We start from the raw sequence: 15376 nt of genomic DNA, 5'->3' as shown, positions 1-15376 counted from the left end.
TGAAATGATGATGATGGTCTTCGAGGGCGTTTCTTCTGCACTTCTTTGATGGTGATTTATCAGAATTTAAATCGAAGAATCTCAATTTCGGGATTCCAATTTAAAAAATAAGTATTGTATAATTTGTGAAAAGGACGATCAATTTTTATGAAAGATTCAAAGACTGCAAAATTTCACGGAAAATAATCTGAAAAAGTTTCTTTATGTTTGAAAATTGTTGATAAAAAAAAAAGACCTTCAAAAGAAAAATAACCTAAAAATCCTAAAATCACCTGCTTGAAATCCTTCACCTTAAAAATTTACCTAAAAAACCCAACATTTTTATATATTTACAAAAAAATTATTAAAGATCAAAATTTATAAAAAGATGAAATGAAAAATACAATGAAAATAAATTTTTAAATGATTCTGAAATTGAAAGTTTACCACAAGCTTTGGTAAACTTCATCCACGTACTGGAAGACTTGTTCAGACATGGTGGGCTCCGGAGCTGGTGGCTCTGGGATACAAAAGTACTCATAGCTGAAAAGAAAACAAATAACTTTATACAGTTGAGTCTCTATAACTGGAGGGGCACAACTTTGTTCGAGTTAGGGAAATTTTGAGTTATGGAGTAAGGTTTATAAGATATTGTTAACTGAAGTGACCATAAAATTTTTTTTGGATTAATAAGAAGACGTTCGAATTAAAGAGGTTGGAGTGTTGTTCTTTCAAAAAGGGTGTGGCTGATAAGCATTTTCTTCTCTATCAGCGCAAAGAAAATAAGGCTTCAAGCCCATTCTGATCTGCAAAGGGTTTTTAAAGGGTTTGCAGTTTCTTAAAATAATTGTACTATGATACTTAAAAACCTTAAAATTTGAACATTTCAACACAGCATACAAAAAGCCTTGAGTTTACTTACCCAAAGGTTTTTGAAAGACCACAAGCGCTCTGGGTGAAGTACGTGGACCAGCTATCATCTGGTTCCTGGACAGGCTCTGGGGGTGCACTGAAACTAAAATTGAAAAATTGTGAAATTAATCAAAAATATATTTCAAAACCAAAAAATTTATAAATCCATAACTCGGAGTTTCATCCTCTAAGCAATCACCAGATGTAACTAAAAAATTAAAAAGCTGTGTGAAACATTGTGAAATGACATATTTTTCTGGAAGTTGACCTTGCCTTGCTTCCCAAGTGCTATTTCTTTATATCAGGTTTAATAAAAAGATTGCCATGGCCTTGGTAAAACAATAGCCAGTTTATATGCGCTTTTGAAGACAACGATTTGGCGACTTGATTAAAGCGATTTGGAAAAACCTGTAGTTCTGACTCGCAAAATCGAGGACGGTAACAGTGCTGATGATTTACTGTCGTCCTCAATCAATCAGGCTCTAGCCTGTCGTCCTCAATCAATCAGGATGTAGACAAATTAAGAGCCTACCGTCTACGTCATAGAAAAACACAAATGTATAAGCTCGCTAATAAGAAGTGCGATAAAAGTGAAAAAATTTAATTCTGCTCATCACCCGGGTCAAATATGTTCCAAAGACATTTAGACAAAATAAAAATTGAATTTCTCACCTAAGGCTGGCGAATAAAGGATCAAGCTGACTAATGAGCCAAAGATAAATGTCAGAAAGCCATTGACCCCATGTTAGAGGTTGAATGGGCTCTGGTTCCACTTGGATCTGCTCCCTAAAAGTAAGAAATAAGCAAAAATTACGTAAATTACGCATTCCCTAAAAATCGCAAAAAACTGTAACTCTTCAGTCAAATTTACTGATACCGTGAAGTCTTCGTAACTCGAACATACACAGGGAACACAAAATTGTTCCAATTAAGAAAATTTTGAGTTATATGGAGTAAGGTTGATTAATCGTTTTTAACTGAAAGAACCATAAAACTTATTCGAGATATAGAGGTTTGAGTTAAAGAGACTCCACTGTGCATACAGTAAACCCTCGCTTATTCGAACTTCTATTATTAAAATCTTTCTATAATTTGAACTTGTTTCCAGTCCCTGTCAAGGAGAAACCCTCTTGAAACACTTTATATTATTCGAACAAATGCTGTTCAAAATCTAATTGGGAAGGGTCAACTTTGTAATACATATACAGTGCCGTAGGAAGCCATTTGATATTGTTGTTCAGTGACACTGTGAGGGTCAACCATGGTTTGGCCCGAGGGAGGAAATTTTGAAATCTAGAGCTCTAAATTGGGTAAAAACACACTCAGAAAACTAAAATAATTCGAATAAAGGGAAAATCTTGGTAGCTACGGCACTGCATACAAACATATTTTCTTTCATTTCATTAGTACTCACCCAGAATTAGCGAAACCGAAGACATAGAGAGCGATCCCTAGGACCAAGAATCCACAAATGGTCAGTAGCACTGGTTTAAGCCAGGGTGCAAGAATTTCCCTCACAGTAGGTTTGCTATATAAAAACAAATAAACAGTTGTTAGGTAATGTGACACTGTTGGTTTGGGGGGGGGTTGTACTTTTACGTTGTGACGAAATTGGCCTTATTTTAGTACCGTATTACGGGATTTGACGAAAAAAGAGACGGGAAAACGATATTTAAAATCAGACGGTGACGGTATTCTGCCTTATTTTTTGTCACTATGCCAGTATTTTAACCTCTACAAACCGGTGTGACGGTGTTATTATTTTGTTTTCAAATTTTCGGGATTTCGGTATTTCGAACCCCTATAAACCCCTCCCTTGGTTGTCAGAATATGTTCGCATTTTTAGGTATCTTGGGATTCTGCTGAATTAAAAGTTCGGTCGAGAATGACATTTTTAGGCTACTTTATGTAATCGGATATTATAATTTCTTTCAGACTATATTCTTAGCCTAAGCTTTTAAGTCTTAAGTCTCACGTTGATACTCAGAGTTAAAACTCTACTTTCTGACCCTAAGTTAAGGCACTTAAATACTACTTGAATTCCTTTTTCGCCATAATATATTCTGCCTATGAGAGAGAGGAGATGATTAGGTTACTTAAAGAATTATTACCTCTGAACATCAAGCTCACTATTCAGAATAGAGTTTTTTGTCTTAAGCATTTCAGTTGATAATTGATTAACATCAGTGACGTCAGTTAAGTTAGAGACGTCCGTTTCGACGGGAACGTCTTGAGTATCATCAACCACTACATTATTCATCTGTGTAGAGGATTCAGTCTTTTCGATGGTGGCAGGTGGTGCCAAGCTTGAGCGACGCGTCTAAGAAAAGACACAAAATACAGTAGACTCGCGCTAATTCGAACTTCCATTATATTCGAATCTTTCTATAATTCGAACTTTTGTCCAGGAGAAAATCTCTTAAAATACTTTCTATAATTCGAATCTCTCTGTAAATTCGGTCAAATAAGATTCCATATCTAATTTGATACCATATACCTCCGTGCCAGAGTTCCCTGTATATTAGAAAAATAGTCACATTTACACTCAACTATTTTTTGACAAACAAACACATAAAACTTTCTACTTATAGTTGTGTTCGGAACTTTTTTTCGGGACACCCTGTATTAATCAAGTAGCATTAGGCGGAGTCAAAAATCTAAAAGAAAATAAATCAATATCATATATAAGTTTTCTTAGAGTTGTGAGCTGTAAATTCATAATCAACTGATAACTTAGACCAATAAAGAATAAATGCAAGCCCGAGAAAATTCATCAAGCTTTTCTTGGTCTTAGCCTTTACTGTATTTCTTTATTGAGCTATTAATTGTTTTAAGATTTAAACATTTTCAATGAAAAAATATTAATTACTTACTTGCATATTTATGTAGTAACCGAGTAATAATGTGTATAAAGATAAATTATGAAGATCTTAGCCGGTTGCGGAAAGATATTGCTGTGTAGATTTTCACGTGTTGATGTTTGAGAATATGAAGTTCGAATGCACGTTTATCCTGTACGTTGAAAGTGTGTGTTACTGTAGCAAAAAGAAAGAAATTCGTTTTGACGTTAAATATTTTAAGTTTTAAAATGTGAATTGACGTCAATTATGTCTTTTTTATAGATTTGACGTCATTATGAGAAAGTATTGGATTCATTCTCCTGGCCTCGTTTTGGAGTTGTTGTTATAGCAACAGATCATAATGGTTGCTGATGGTTTCAAAATCAAATCCACTGATATCGTAAGTTATGATTTTACTTTCGCTTTTAGACCAAATCACCGACCTCTCTATTTTATTTTCTGGATATCGCATGTTTTCCGCTTTAGAGGTGTATCACCGCATTGCGATCAAGTGAAAAAATAGATAAGAGGGTATCTCAACTTTGACAAAAAGGGGTGCGGGGATGTGCCGCTGGTGAGGATACCTTTTTTCCCACCTCCATGAGTCCCAGGTAGAGTCACAATCCTCTTGTTCATTTGTAGATTAGCAATCGTCTGCCTTTCCTTGGACACAGGAACGCGGTAAAAGTGCTTTAATAAGTTCTTATAAAAAAGATGAATTGCCACGGGAGAGTGATTTGGAGAGCGAAGTTGTGTTCAGTGAACGTAGTGAGGCCATTGCAAATGTAGGCTGCACTAAAATACAACGACGTGGTTTATTAGTCTAGTTCCTTTGAGATTTTTTCAGGTCTTTTCGATCGGTGATTCTTTTCCGATTGGTTGTTTGCTCATTATGGCTCGCTCTGGGTCGCTCGGGTTCATTCCGCAGAATAGAAGCACCGCTTTTCGATCAATCAGAACTAACGCATTACCGTTAAAATTGAGCCGTGTATAATTCTTGTTATATAACAAGATTGTTACGGGATATTAAACGGGAATACGGGATACGATACGAAACGGGATTACGGGCGTGATAATATCAGTTTGTGTACTAGCCTCTGTTTTCCGTAACATCCCCCTTCTCTCCTTATAATCATATAAAGAGCATTAGCTTTAAGTGTGTGCAAACTCTTTCTTGCCATCATGTAGAAACCCGTCTCAAGGGAATTATTCTGATAAGGCCAACATGGTGCGCACTTAAAGTCAACGGACTAGAGCATCTTAACGTTAGAAGAAATAGTTAGAAATTTTTATATTAGACCAGAGAAGTGTAAAGAGATAGAAAAACAGCTTCAAAATGGTGTAAAATTTGTTACTTCACACTGAAAGCTTAGGGGGCAATCGTTAAAAACGAAAAGCGAAAAATAACATATGAAGAGCAGTATCTTCAGATATATACGCTTTTTATAGGAAAAACCAGTAAGTCATGTATGATTCTGGCTGGGCTGCTCTTAAATTTATATGAGTTTTTCAGCCTGAAATGTCAATATTAATTAAAATGGAAATCTGAGATTCAGATTCTTCTTAATTTGTTCTTAGGTTTTGGCCAAATTTCAGCCTCGTATTCTTATGAAATTGTTCTTATAACGGATGTCACTCTAAGTAGACTGTAAATCACTCCCTTGACACATTTGTTAGCATTTGAAAGAATTTTGTCTCAGGTCACTCTTAACAAAAATTACTGTAGGGCTAAGATCATTCCTTTTGAACGCAAATTCAACTCTATGTGTTCGTTTTGCTGCGGTGGCACCTTAATGAAAGTTATGGCTAGTTCTATTCCATTTAGTTTCTTTGATTAGACTACTACTGAATTTCACAAAAGTTTGACCGGAACTTTAATTTAAAATTTTCACCATTTCCCAAATTGATTATTCGTAAGCTTTTTTAGCTATGACTGGATTTGGATTCCGGCTCATCCAGCTGTCACAGCGATTCCCACTCGCAGTTGTTCACTTGGCAAGTGAACCAAACTTTGCCCGGGTCAACCCATGTCATGTGAGAGGAAATGGGTAGTTGACCCAAGGTGCTGACGGGCTGATCATTGACAGCGTTTATAGTTGCGAGAATGAGCCTCGGAACCTCTTTTAACTCAACCAAATAGAAAAAAGACAACGTTGCTAGAACGCTCATCTAACGTTCGATGTCATTGATTTTCGGTGGACGTCGATAATATGTTACGTGCCAGTTTGGCGGATTTTACACAGTATTTAAAGTGTTTACATCTCGTTGTTTTAACGTTCAACTAACGTTTTATGGACGTTTTGAACATTAGATGAACGTTGAAGCAACGTTATGTGCCAGCTGGGATTTGGCTCTTTATTATTCGATCTGCAAGGGGGCTCCTAGCGGTTTTGGTTAAATGCGTAAATGGTCCTTTTTCACTTGCGTGAATGCGCGAAAATTTCCAAAAAGAATGCGTAAATGCGTGAAGTTTTCCAAACTTTGCGTGAACTGAAATTGCTTTAATTACGAAAAAAAGTGATTGTGTGAATTGAAGGTCCACTGGGTAGCCTCTGTAAAGTACCAACTATTTCCTGCGAATTAGAGAAACATTCGAATTACAGAGAATAATTTAAACGACTTTTGATCTTATAGGGGACCAATTCAAATTATATTTGAAACATTAGAAAAGAGATTCAAAGGAAGTTCAAACTAGAGAGTACATTGTGTTTCGATCCAGATACCTCACTTGGTTGATTACTAAAATGGAAAGCACGATACGGTCAAAAATTCGAATGAATTTTGCTCTAAGCACATCAAGATAACAATGCCCTAATCTAATAAGAGAGCATATCCATTTTACGCATACGCCATCTGCAAAGTACACGTGTTTTTATAAGAAGATCCGAAATCTTTGAAGCCTTCGGATGTTCTTAACTTTTTGAGTTTTAAGCCTAAATATATTCTTAATGTGTTCTTATTATCACCCTAATAATGTGAGTATTTTTGTCCATTTTCCTAAGAAATCGGGTGTTTTAGACTCCACACAGCCTTGAAATGTTCTTTTTACTTGTTCTTAAGATTTTGGCCATGAAAGCCTTATGTTCTTATAAAGGTTGTTGATATATAGTTTGTTCTTATAAAAAACGTGTAAAGTGAATCCGACGATCTGACCTGGCTGTCGAATCAAAACAAATAGTTTAGCATTCTAAACGTCTAAAATCCTCATATAACACTCACACTTCTGTATCCATGAGAAACATCTCCAGCCTACCAAAATCATAAATGCTGCTTTAAAAGGTTGGTGTCTGTACTGTGCTCTGTGTTTGATGTTTGATTTTGTTGGGGTTCTTTTGCATCGTCTTTGTTTGGTGGCTAGAATCTAATCTAGTTTTTAGAACCCTCGCAATTTTTTTCGAAATTGAAGCATTCACTGTTGGGCCACTTTTTCAGAGGGTGTTAATTTAATGGTTAGCGCTGACTGAATAACTAGACCTAATATAATAATAGATAGAATACCTATAACTAGGTTTTAGGCCTAAAAATGTTCTTAAAGTTTTTAAACATTGACTTTCAAGCCAAAGGGCTATCCTCAAGACTCCTGGATGGAAAATGAAACCACTTATTTCCCATCCAGACCGCCCGCGTTTTTTTACACAAAGGCCGGATTTATCTGATATTCCGATGGCGTATTGGCGGCCGCCCACGCTAAAGCTCTAAGCGGGCCAATATACCATCGGAGAGAAATATTAGTCATCCATTGATGTGCCGACATAAGTTTAGCCCTCATTTTCGGGGCCGTGCTGAACGCTCAAAAATTGTTTTTTTGAGATCTGGCGCCTCAAAAAGACCGTCAAATCACTGTCGTTAGTTACCACGTCATGAGTATGTCGGCAAAAATTACAAACAACATGGCTTATGTAATTTTCAAAAAATGTGTGCTGTTATGGTTGTTTTTGGTTTCTTTTGATGGATTTTTTGTAGTTTAACTGTACTTATCACTCCCTGAATATTAGTTTCAGTATCCAGTGTAATTTCTGTATGTGCACCAACCCAAAAAATGTGTTTCTACCACAGAAAAGTTGATAATCATAACTTTTGTTTTTGTTTGTTTTGATGGCTGATTTTTTCTGCACTTTCTCAAATTTTATACCATTCAAAGACCAAAGAAACTAAAACAGGTATGTTCCTATGGGCTTAGGCTTTTATCAGTAACTTTCATGTTGTTATCTATCTTAGACCGTCCTCCAAATATAACTGTTGTCCACCGGCCGACAACCAACAACAACCCGACTTCAGTGTTCCTGAACAAAAGTTTTTTGGATAAAATCTTTATTAAACTTCACAAAAGTGTTATTCATTGAGGGGTATTCATTTTCTATAGCTTTAGTTTTTCTTTTAGTGTTATTTTTAGATGCTGATTATGACTTTTCTCTTCTTTCAGGCTTTTTTGTGTACAATGTTATTTCTATTTTGTTTTTGCTTCTGTGATCAGTTTAAAGAAGGAAAAATACTTATTTGAGTATTTCTACATGCCCTCCTTGTGAAAAGAATGATAATATTTTGCATAATTCCTTCTCCAAAAAGTTTTGTATTTGAATTTATTTCGTGAAACCTTTTGAAGTTTTTTCTGACCCAAATTTTGTCGGCCATGACACCTTCCCTGTCCAAATTGCACTCGGGCCCATTTATTTTTCTAAAAAATTACGCGGTCAGGCGAAATTCCGTAATGTATTTCTTCCAGATGTTGAAAATTTTCCCGACCTTCAGAGCTTTAGCGTGTCGGAAGAAAATTTCTACATCAGGTGTCAGATAAAGGCCGGATTGAAACTATAATCTATCACTAGATTTCAAAAAATGCAGTCCTCAAAAACCAAGGAACCGCTAGATACAATCCTATGTCATGATTACGTCGCGTTTTAGGCGCGTTTTGGATGGGAAGTAAATGGCTTCACTTTTTCTTGCCTGGGCTTTAAACTCAATGTGTTTAAATTTATTACCCTCAAAGCTTTGTATGTCTTTCTATTATGTACTTTGTTTCTAGAACTGGAACGTTTAGGAGATAAATTTGACATGTGTTAGGTTATTTTTTGTGTTTGGGATTGAAGCTCATTTTCTCAGTGGAAGTTTTCAAATAGTCTCTCAGGCTCAGGCTCAAAAAATATATAAAAAGTTGAGGAACGGTATAAGTTAAAAGTTGACTTTAATTAAATAGCAAAAAATAAGACGAGATTATGAGATTTCAAAATTTTGCAATATTGAAATTTCAAGAATTATTTTTACGTCCACAATCTTTTTCAGTGGGATTTATAGTAAAGCTCGAAAGCAAAAATCAAATGCTGAGATATTCCAATTTTAATTCTGATTTTTCGAGGGCGTTAGTACAGAGATGGTGATGAGGGCGGTGTTCCGATCTTGAACGGGTGGTTCTGTACTGTCTTCTGATGTTGTTTGTCAGACTTCAACTTAAAAATCTCAGATTTTGGGCTTGATTTTGAAGTTTACTATATATCTTACTGAAAACGAGTGTGGACGAAAGATTTGCATTGTAAAATATTTTGTTAGTCTCGCCATAATGAAAAAGAGATTCATAGAGTTATCTCAAGTATCGCCTGATCAACATTCGTAGACCCCACCTTAAAAACTTACTCCAATCCCAAACCTTTTTTTCTCTTTAAAAAATAAAAATAGCTTACAAAGGTTGAAAAATATAGATTTATAACAAAATTGTAATTAGAGATACTAGTGTGTCACCCATTCTTATATTTACCATAAACTTTGGTAAACTTCATCCACATACTGGAACATTTGCTCGGATATGGTGGGTTGCGGAGCCGGCGGTTCTGGCACGCAAAAGTACTCATAGCTGTAAAGAAAGCATTCAACATTATACAGTGGAGTCTCCATAACTCGAACATACACAGGGAACACAAATTTGTTCGAGTTAAGGAAATTTCGAGTTATAGGTAAGATTCATAAGACATTGTTAACTGAAGTGACCATTGAATTGTACTATGATACTGAAAAACCTTAAAATTTGAACATTTTAATACAGCATACATAAAGTCACTACTTCAATGACTTGAAATTACTTACCCGACACTTTTGGAAACACCACAAGCGTTCTGTGTGAAATATGTGGACCAGCTATCATCTGGTTCTGGAGCTGGTGATTCTGGGACCCAGAAACAATCCAAGCTAAAAATTAAAAAGTACAAAAAAAATTACTGAACAGGATAGAATATTTTCAGATTACTATCGACTCTCGCTAATTCGAGCTCAAATGGAAATTTTGCTATTTTGTTGAGAGATTTGATCTATATAAAGTATTTAAAAAGATTTTCTTCTTGATTGGGACTGAGAATTAGTTCGAATTATAGAATTATTCGTATAATAGAGTTTCGAATAAACGAGAGTTCACTTGAATATAGAACTCAACATTTGCAGCTCTCAAAAGTTGTTTTTAAAAATTAAAATTCAATAATATCTTAGGGATAGAGAGTTTTTATTATTATATCACTGATTCTTACCCAAAATTTTTCGCAAAATCACAGGTTTTATGACTGAAATGATTCAACGAGTTGTCCCCCTTTCGATATTCATCTTCAACTGAAGATTGGGAGCTATAACGAAATCGGATAAAAAAGATAAAAAACTTTAAAAACATTAAAACTTTATTAAAGGAAAACCAACTCTGACAGAAAGAAAATTTGGCCGACTTTGTAGATTCACCCAAATCCCGCTAAATCAAATTCCCGTCAAAAATTCATTTTTTCCGACAGCCGCCAAATTAAATTTGATTTATCCTATACAAATTTACGTAACTTTTCTGTGCTATTCTACCCAATATGTCACTCACATCCAATCAGCTTTTAATCGTAAGTAGTAAACGTGACATAGTGTCAGAAGAAATTGTTTTTCTGAAAAAGAGCTCTACTCCGTTATGTCAAATAATAGTCCAATTTTAAATATTGGCGGAGGGGGGGGGGCAAATACGTGTACTTCCATTCTGAAAAGGGCAATTTATAGACACTTTGTACAACCCTGTGTCACAGACCCGGTGCGAGATCCCCTACCCACTGAAAAAAGACCTTTTCATAAATTACGTCACGAACATCACTTGCCTCGTATTCAAACAATTTCCATGGTGATTATGTCCCTTGAGACATTAAATGATTTTTTATGAATAGAAAGTAGTTTTAATAAAATCCGCTGGGAGTTAATCACCATGGCAATAATTTCAAGACGAGGCAAGTGATGTTCGTAACGTAATTTAGTAAAAGGTCCATTTGACCAGAATTGGGGAAAATACCCTACAACTTTAGTCCCACTGGAAAATTTGGATTTCATTTTATTCCCTTTTGAAATTCAATTTGAAATAACCCCTGGATTGTTTAACCTTGAAACAATAGAATTTTCATTGGGGTTTCGATATGAATCTTATCCCCGCTGTTGGAAAAAGTTGAACCGGGGCTGTGAGACACCCCTGTTTCTGTCAGAACCACTACATGAATATTTTCAGCCTAAATGTTCTCATCGATTTAGAAAGCTGATGCCATCAGCCATCCAGTGGGGAGTTCATGGAAGTTTCGAATTTTTCAGTTGGAACATTGGTTCAGCTAAAAAAATTACAGTTTTTCTGTAATTTGGCGCAGCAGGCGAAAATCTTTGGTCTAAGAAAGCTAAAACAGCGTCAGCGTTTTACAAAAGCTGCACAAGTCTTTTTGCATTTCAGCTTGGAGGTATGCTTAGCATTATATTTTTACCGAGTTTGAGCCTAAGTATGCTTATAAACGTTATGCTTACAAAAAAAGAGTGTATTAAAGCTTGACCTTAGTCCTTGAATGGATGATTTTTAAATGTTAACTGAAACACCAGTGCAATTGAAAAATGAGGAAATTTTTGGTAAAAATTAATAAAACTGCTTATTTTAAAGAAAAGGTTATAGATGAAATCAGATAAAAAATATTACCAAAATCCCTTAAGGAGTTCCTGGATTTGTTCGATCATCCGGTTGTAATTGTCTTCTACATACGCTTGCCAAGCTCCTGGCTCTTGACAGCTATTATTGATATCAGAATCAATTCTTCGATAGAAACTGATAGAAAAAAGAAACAGTGAAACTTTATTCCTTCAGTACTGTGGGCTGGGGCTAAAATAAAATGGGTCAATTTTGGGGAGGGGGTACTATTTTTGCAAGGTGAAGGGTATGTCCGAGCCAAAAATCGAAAATCGTCCCTAAGAGAGAGGAAAATCTGGCGTTTTTGGGACCCTTAGAGAGACCTTTCTCAAAATTAATGTCGATTTTCACTCGATTTTTGTCCAAATTTTGGAAAATCACAACCCTTTGAGAATTTTCGACCCTTATAGAGACTCAATTTTCTTTTTAATGGTTTTTGTACCCCTTTGATAGACTTTCGAGGGTGTGAAAAAGGGACCCTTATAGCTCGTTAATACCCGGCACCCATTTTGGCTAAGTAACCCCTCCGGAGTTTGGTTTCGTTGGAAAGCTCTTTTCAAAATCTACCAGGTGTGTCATATAAACATCTCATCACTTCGATTTTTGAAATTCATTGTTATGAATTCAACATGGGGTAACTTAGACATTAACAGTCCGTTTTTGACCTTCTAGTGTCACTTTTGGGTCCTTTTAAGAATACGAAAACCATAAAAAGTAAAAAAAATCTTTGTAAGGCTTAAAAAACTTTTCAAAAACCAGCTCTCTGAGGGTCACTTTTATTTTTCTAACCAGTCTCTCTAAAGATGGCATTATAATATACCCGAAATTCTCCAACTCTAGCACCCCCTCAGGGAAATACAACGATAGATGATTTATTTATCTTTTAAATGACTCCTTCTAAGATGCATAATAGTAGGGGCGAGGTCTGAAATGTTTTCAAAATCTAATAAACGGTGGGGTAAATAGAAAGGAGGGAGTGGGTCCGAAATTGTACCTCTAAAAACCCCAAAATTAGGTAATTAAACAGACTATTTAGGGCAATTCAGATTGCGATTGTTGAAAGTATTTTCAAAATCTAATAAACGAGGGGGGGGTGGGTTAAATGGAAGGAGACTCTGAAATTGTACCTCTAATACCCCAAAATAAGGTAAAAACAGTCTATTTAGAGCAATATTTTACAATTGTAAATAAACGGGGGAGATCATGATAAAAAAGGGGGATCTGAAAAATTTCCAAAATTAATAACCGTTCTCTTACCCTATCATCCTGTTGATGGAATCGTATTTCATTAGGTATATCACCAGGCAAGAAACAAATAACACTAGCATAGCTAGTAAAATTCTTTTAATAAATGGTTTAAAATTGGGCTGAGCCAATGATACCGAGATAGGTTCACTGAAAAAGAAAAGATAAAAAACAAATTTAAACTCTAGGCAATATCTTTTCTTAGAAATCAATTTATAGTGTTTGAAGGCTTAATAATCAAGCGCTTTGTTTGAGATTCTTTCCCAGCTACAGGGAAGTCTGAATTTCTCAATGATTTCATTGGTTGACGCTAAACTTAGAGGACATTTAAAGGTTAAGAGTCTTCACTAAGCAAGCAGTATGAAAAATTACCACCCTACAGAACTGTAAGTCAGAAATAAAACATATAGAATTTTTTACCTTTCCAAATTTACTGGGTTGATGCCTTCTACGTTCGTTTCGTTTTGGGTATTATCAAATGAGTGAGAAGAGCTTTGCTCAACATTAAAATTCAGTATGTTGGCGTTAACAGCACTGGTAAGGTTAGCAACACTTGCTAAATTCTTGTTTAGTGCTTGCGTATCGTCCAAGTCGAGGGCGGGCTTCTGACTACCCCGTCGTGTTTTGTGGGACTGAATGAAAGAATAAGAAAGTAGTGATTAATTACTCGATACATCTCAGATTCTTTAGAAGATATTTTTCATAAATACTTCATAAACTGTTTGACAATTTAATGAACATGACCAAGATGTGTTACCCCCGGTAAACCCCATTAACATCCGGAGGGGAGGGGGCACTCGATTTCTAAACGACGACATGTGCCGCCAAAAAATGGCTTTCAAAATTGGACCCTTATAATGCAGCTCTTGAGTAGTGAAAAAGAACCCTTACAGTGTATTTTACCTACCGTTTCTAACCCTGACGATGTAGTTTAATTTCATATCTTATTTTGGCGAAGCCACCTGAAAGTGAGACAGAAATGTCGAAACAATGTGTAAAACAAATCAAAATGGGTGCGAGTCATAACTTTAAAGGTACACTACTACACTAGATTTTTACTATCAGACTTGCAACTCAGTAGTATCCAAACAAATCCTTACAGTGCACTCAGCTAAAAGAAGACTCTTGTAGTGCGCTCTATCAAAAGTACACCCTTACAGTGCATTTCGAAGGTCTCGAAAAATCTACTCTTAAGGGCGGCACATGCCGTGGGTCAGACCATATGAGTTGCCCCCCCCCCCCGGATTGATATTCATTAACTCTTCCACATTACCCATGACTGGATGGGGAATGCTCACTCTCAGCGGGTCATAAGGCAGTAAAGTATAAGATGTATTATTGTATACATGTAGGCAAAAACAACCATTGAATAATTCCCGTTATCGTCTACCTCGAAGCAAAACGCACTGTCGAATATTTTTAGATATCCAACGGAAAACATCTCTTCTATAGCAGCGAGCATAAAGAAAAAAAGTTTGTTTTTGCCTAGATTATATTCAATAGATTTTCGTTGGTTATTGGATTTATTAACCCTCGGTGATGTCAACTCGGCTTTTGCCTCGTCGAATCAATAACCAACTTTAGCCTATTGAATGTTTGCTTAATATTTACCTCCTGAATCAATGATTCCATTGTTGTAAGTTTTATACAAGTGAATTAAATGGATCTCGTCTGACTGTTGTTGGTGTAGGTTTGATGGTTGGTAGTAGAGTAAGGTCTTTGTCTTTGTAGCAAATGTTTGGTTGGTTGTGTGTTGGAGAATGTTGGAGACCAGAAGTGTGAATGAATTTTAGCTTGAAGGTGTTGAGTTGTAACTTACACCAGCTCATTAATGACTTCAAATATGTACTGTTAATAATTGTTATTGACGTCAAATTATGTTTTTAAGAAATTTGACGTCACAAAGTGAGTTTTAAGAAAAAAGAAATGATATAACCTCGTTTGGATGTTATATTCGTTACCATTGGCAATAGAGATTCAAAACAGCCAATACACGGGTTTCAAAATTATATCAATGCAGTCAAAACATGTGATTACTCGAAAAAGTTCACGTGATTTTATTCCCATGTTACTTGCTTTACAAAATAAAGCTGATCTGAAGTGTATCCAGATATAATTGGCATGCAGTGGAAACAAGAATGCCTGTAACTTTTGATGGTGAAATATAATTTCCAAAATTATCTTTTAGCTGAAAAATTCGCGATTTTTAGCAGTTAAATTTGCGATTGCAAAAATTGAGCTTTTTTTCTACTTATGCTAAAACGTTTATTTTTACACCAGTGGTATTTCAACCTTAGGTTAAGAAACTTGTGAAATTTCAAGGCAAACGAAAAAGTCCTTCGGAAGATATGGGACCCGAAATACCCCTTGCTAGCACTTTTCTGTGAAACGTCAAATCTCCAAATTTTTAATAAAAACATTTTTGGGGTTAGGAGTTTTGCCTACAAGGTTAGTTTTTGGT

The 15376-nt window shown here is 35.6% G+C and overlaps 2 protein-coding genes and 1 long non-coding RNA gene across 3 annotated transcripts; all 3 read right to left on the bottom strand.

The window, feature by feature from the left end:
• Positions 1-333: 333 nt before the first annotated feature.
• Positions 334-3877, bottom strand: LOC136810106 (uncharacterized). Its single transcript, XM_067066675.1, has 6 exons — positions 3765-3877; positions 3003-3211; positions 2306-2419; positions 1564-1677; positions 902-994; positions 334-522 (listed from the first exon to the last, which is right to left on the bottom strand). The coding sequence occupies exons 1-6, from the start codon at positions 3768-3770 to the stop codon at positions 423-425; spliced, it is 636 nt and encodes a 211-aa protein (XP_066922776.1). The 5' UTR covers positions 3771-3877; the 3' UTR covers positions 334-422.
• A 5632-nt stretch (positions 3878-9509) lies between these two features.
• On the bottom strand, positions 9510-10333 carry LOC136810105 (uncharacterized). Its single transcript, XR_010847063.1, has 3 exons — positions 10241-10333; positions 9807-9908; positions 9510-9576 (listed from the first exon to the last, which is right to left on the bottom strand). It is a non-coding gene; the product is annotated as an uncharacterized lncRNA (long non-coding RNA).
• A 1345-nt stretch (positions 10334-11678) lies between these two features.
• On the bottom strand, positions 11679-14708 carry LOC136810080 (uncharacterized). The gene is made up of 4 exons (XM_067066648.1): positions 14527-14708; positions 13336-13547; positions 12928-13065; positions 11679-11808 (listed from the first exon to the last, which is right to left on the bottom strand). The coding sequence occupies exons 1-4, from the start codon at positions 14545-14547 to the stop codon at positions 11679-11681; spliced, it is 501 nt and encodes a 166-aa protein (XP_066922749.1). The 5' UTR covers positions 14548-14708.
• Positions 14709-15376: the final 668 nt, after the last annotated feature.

The sequence above is a fragment of the Clytia hemisphaerica genome, unplaced genomic scaffold (assembly GCF_902728285.1).
Source record: "Clytia hemisphaerica strain Z4C2 unplaced genomic scaffold, Clytia hemisphaerica genome assembly, whole genome shotgun sequence".
NCBI classification, from domain to species: domain Eukaryota; kingdom Metazoa; phylum Cnidaria; class Hydrozoa; order Leptothecata; family Clytiidae; genus Clytia; species Clytia hemisphaerica.
This window is presented reverse-complemented; position numbering and strand designations above follow the sequence as displayed.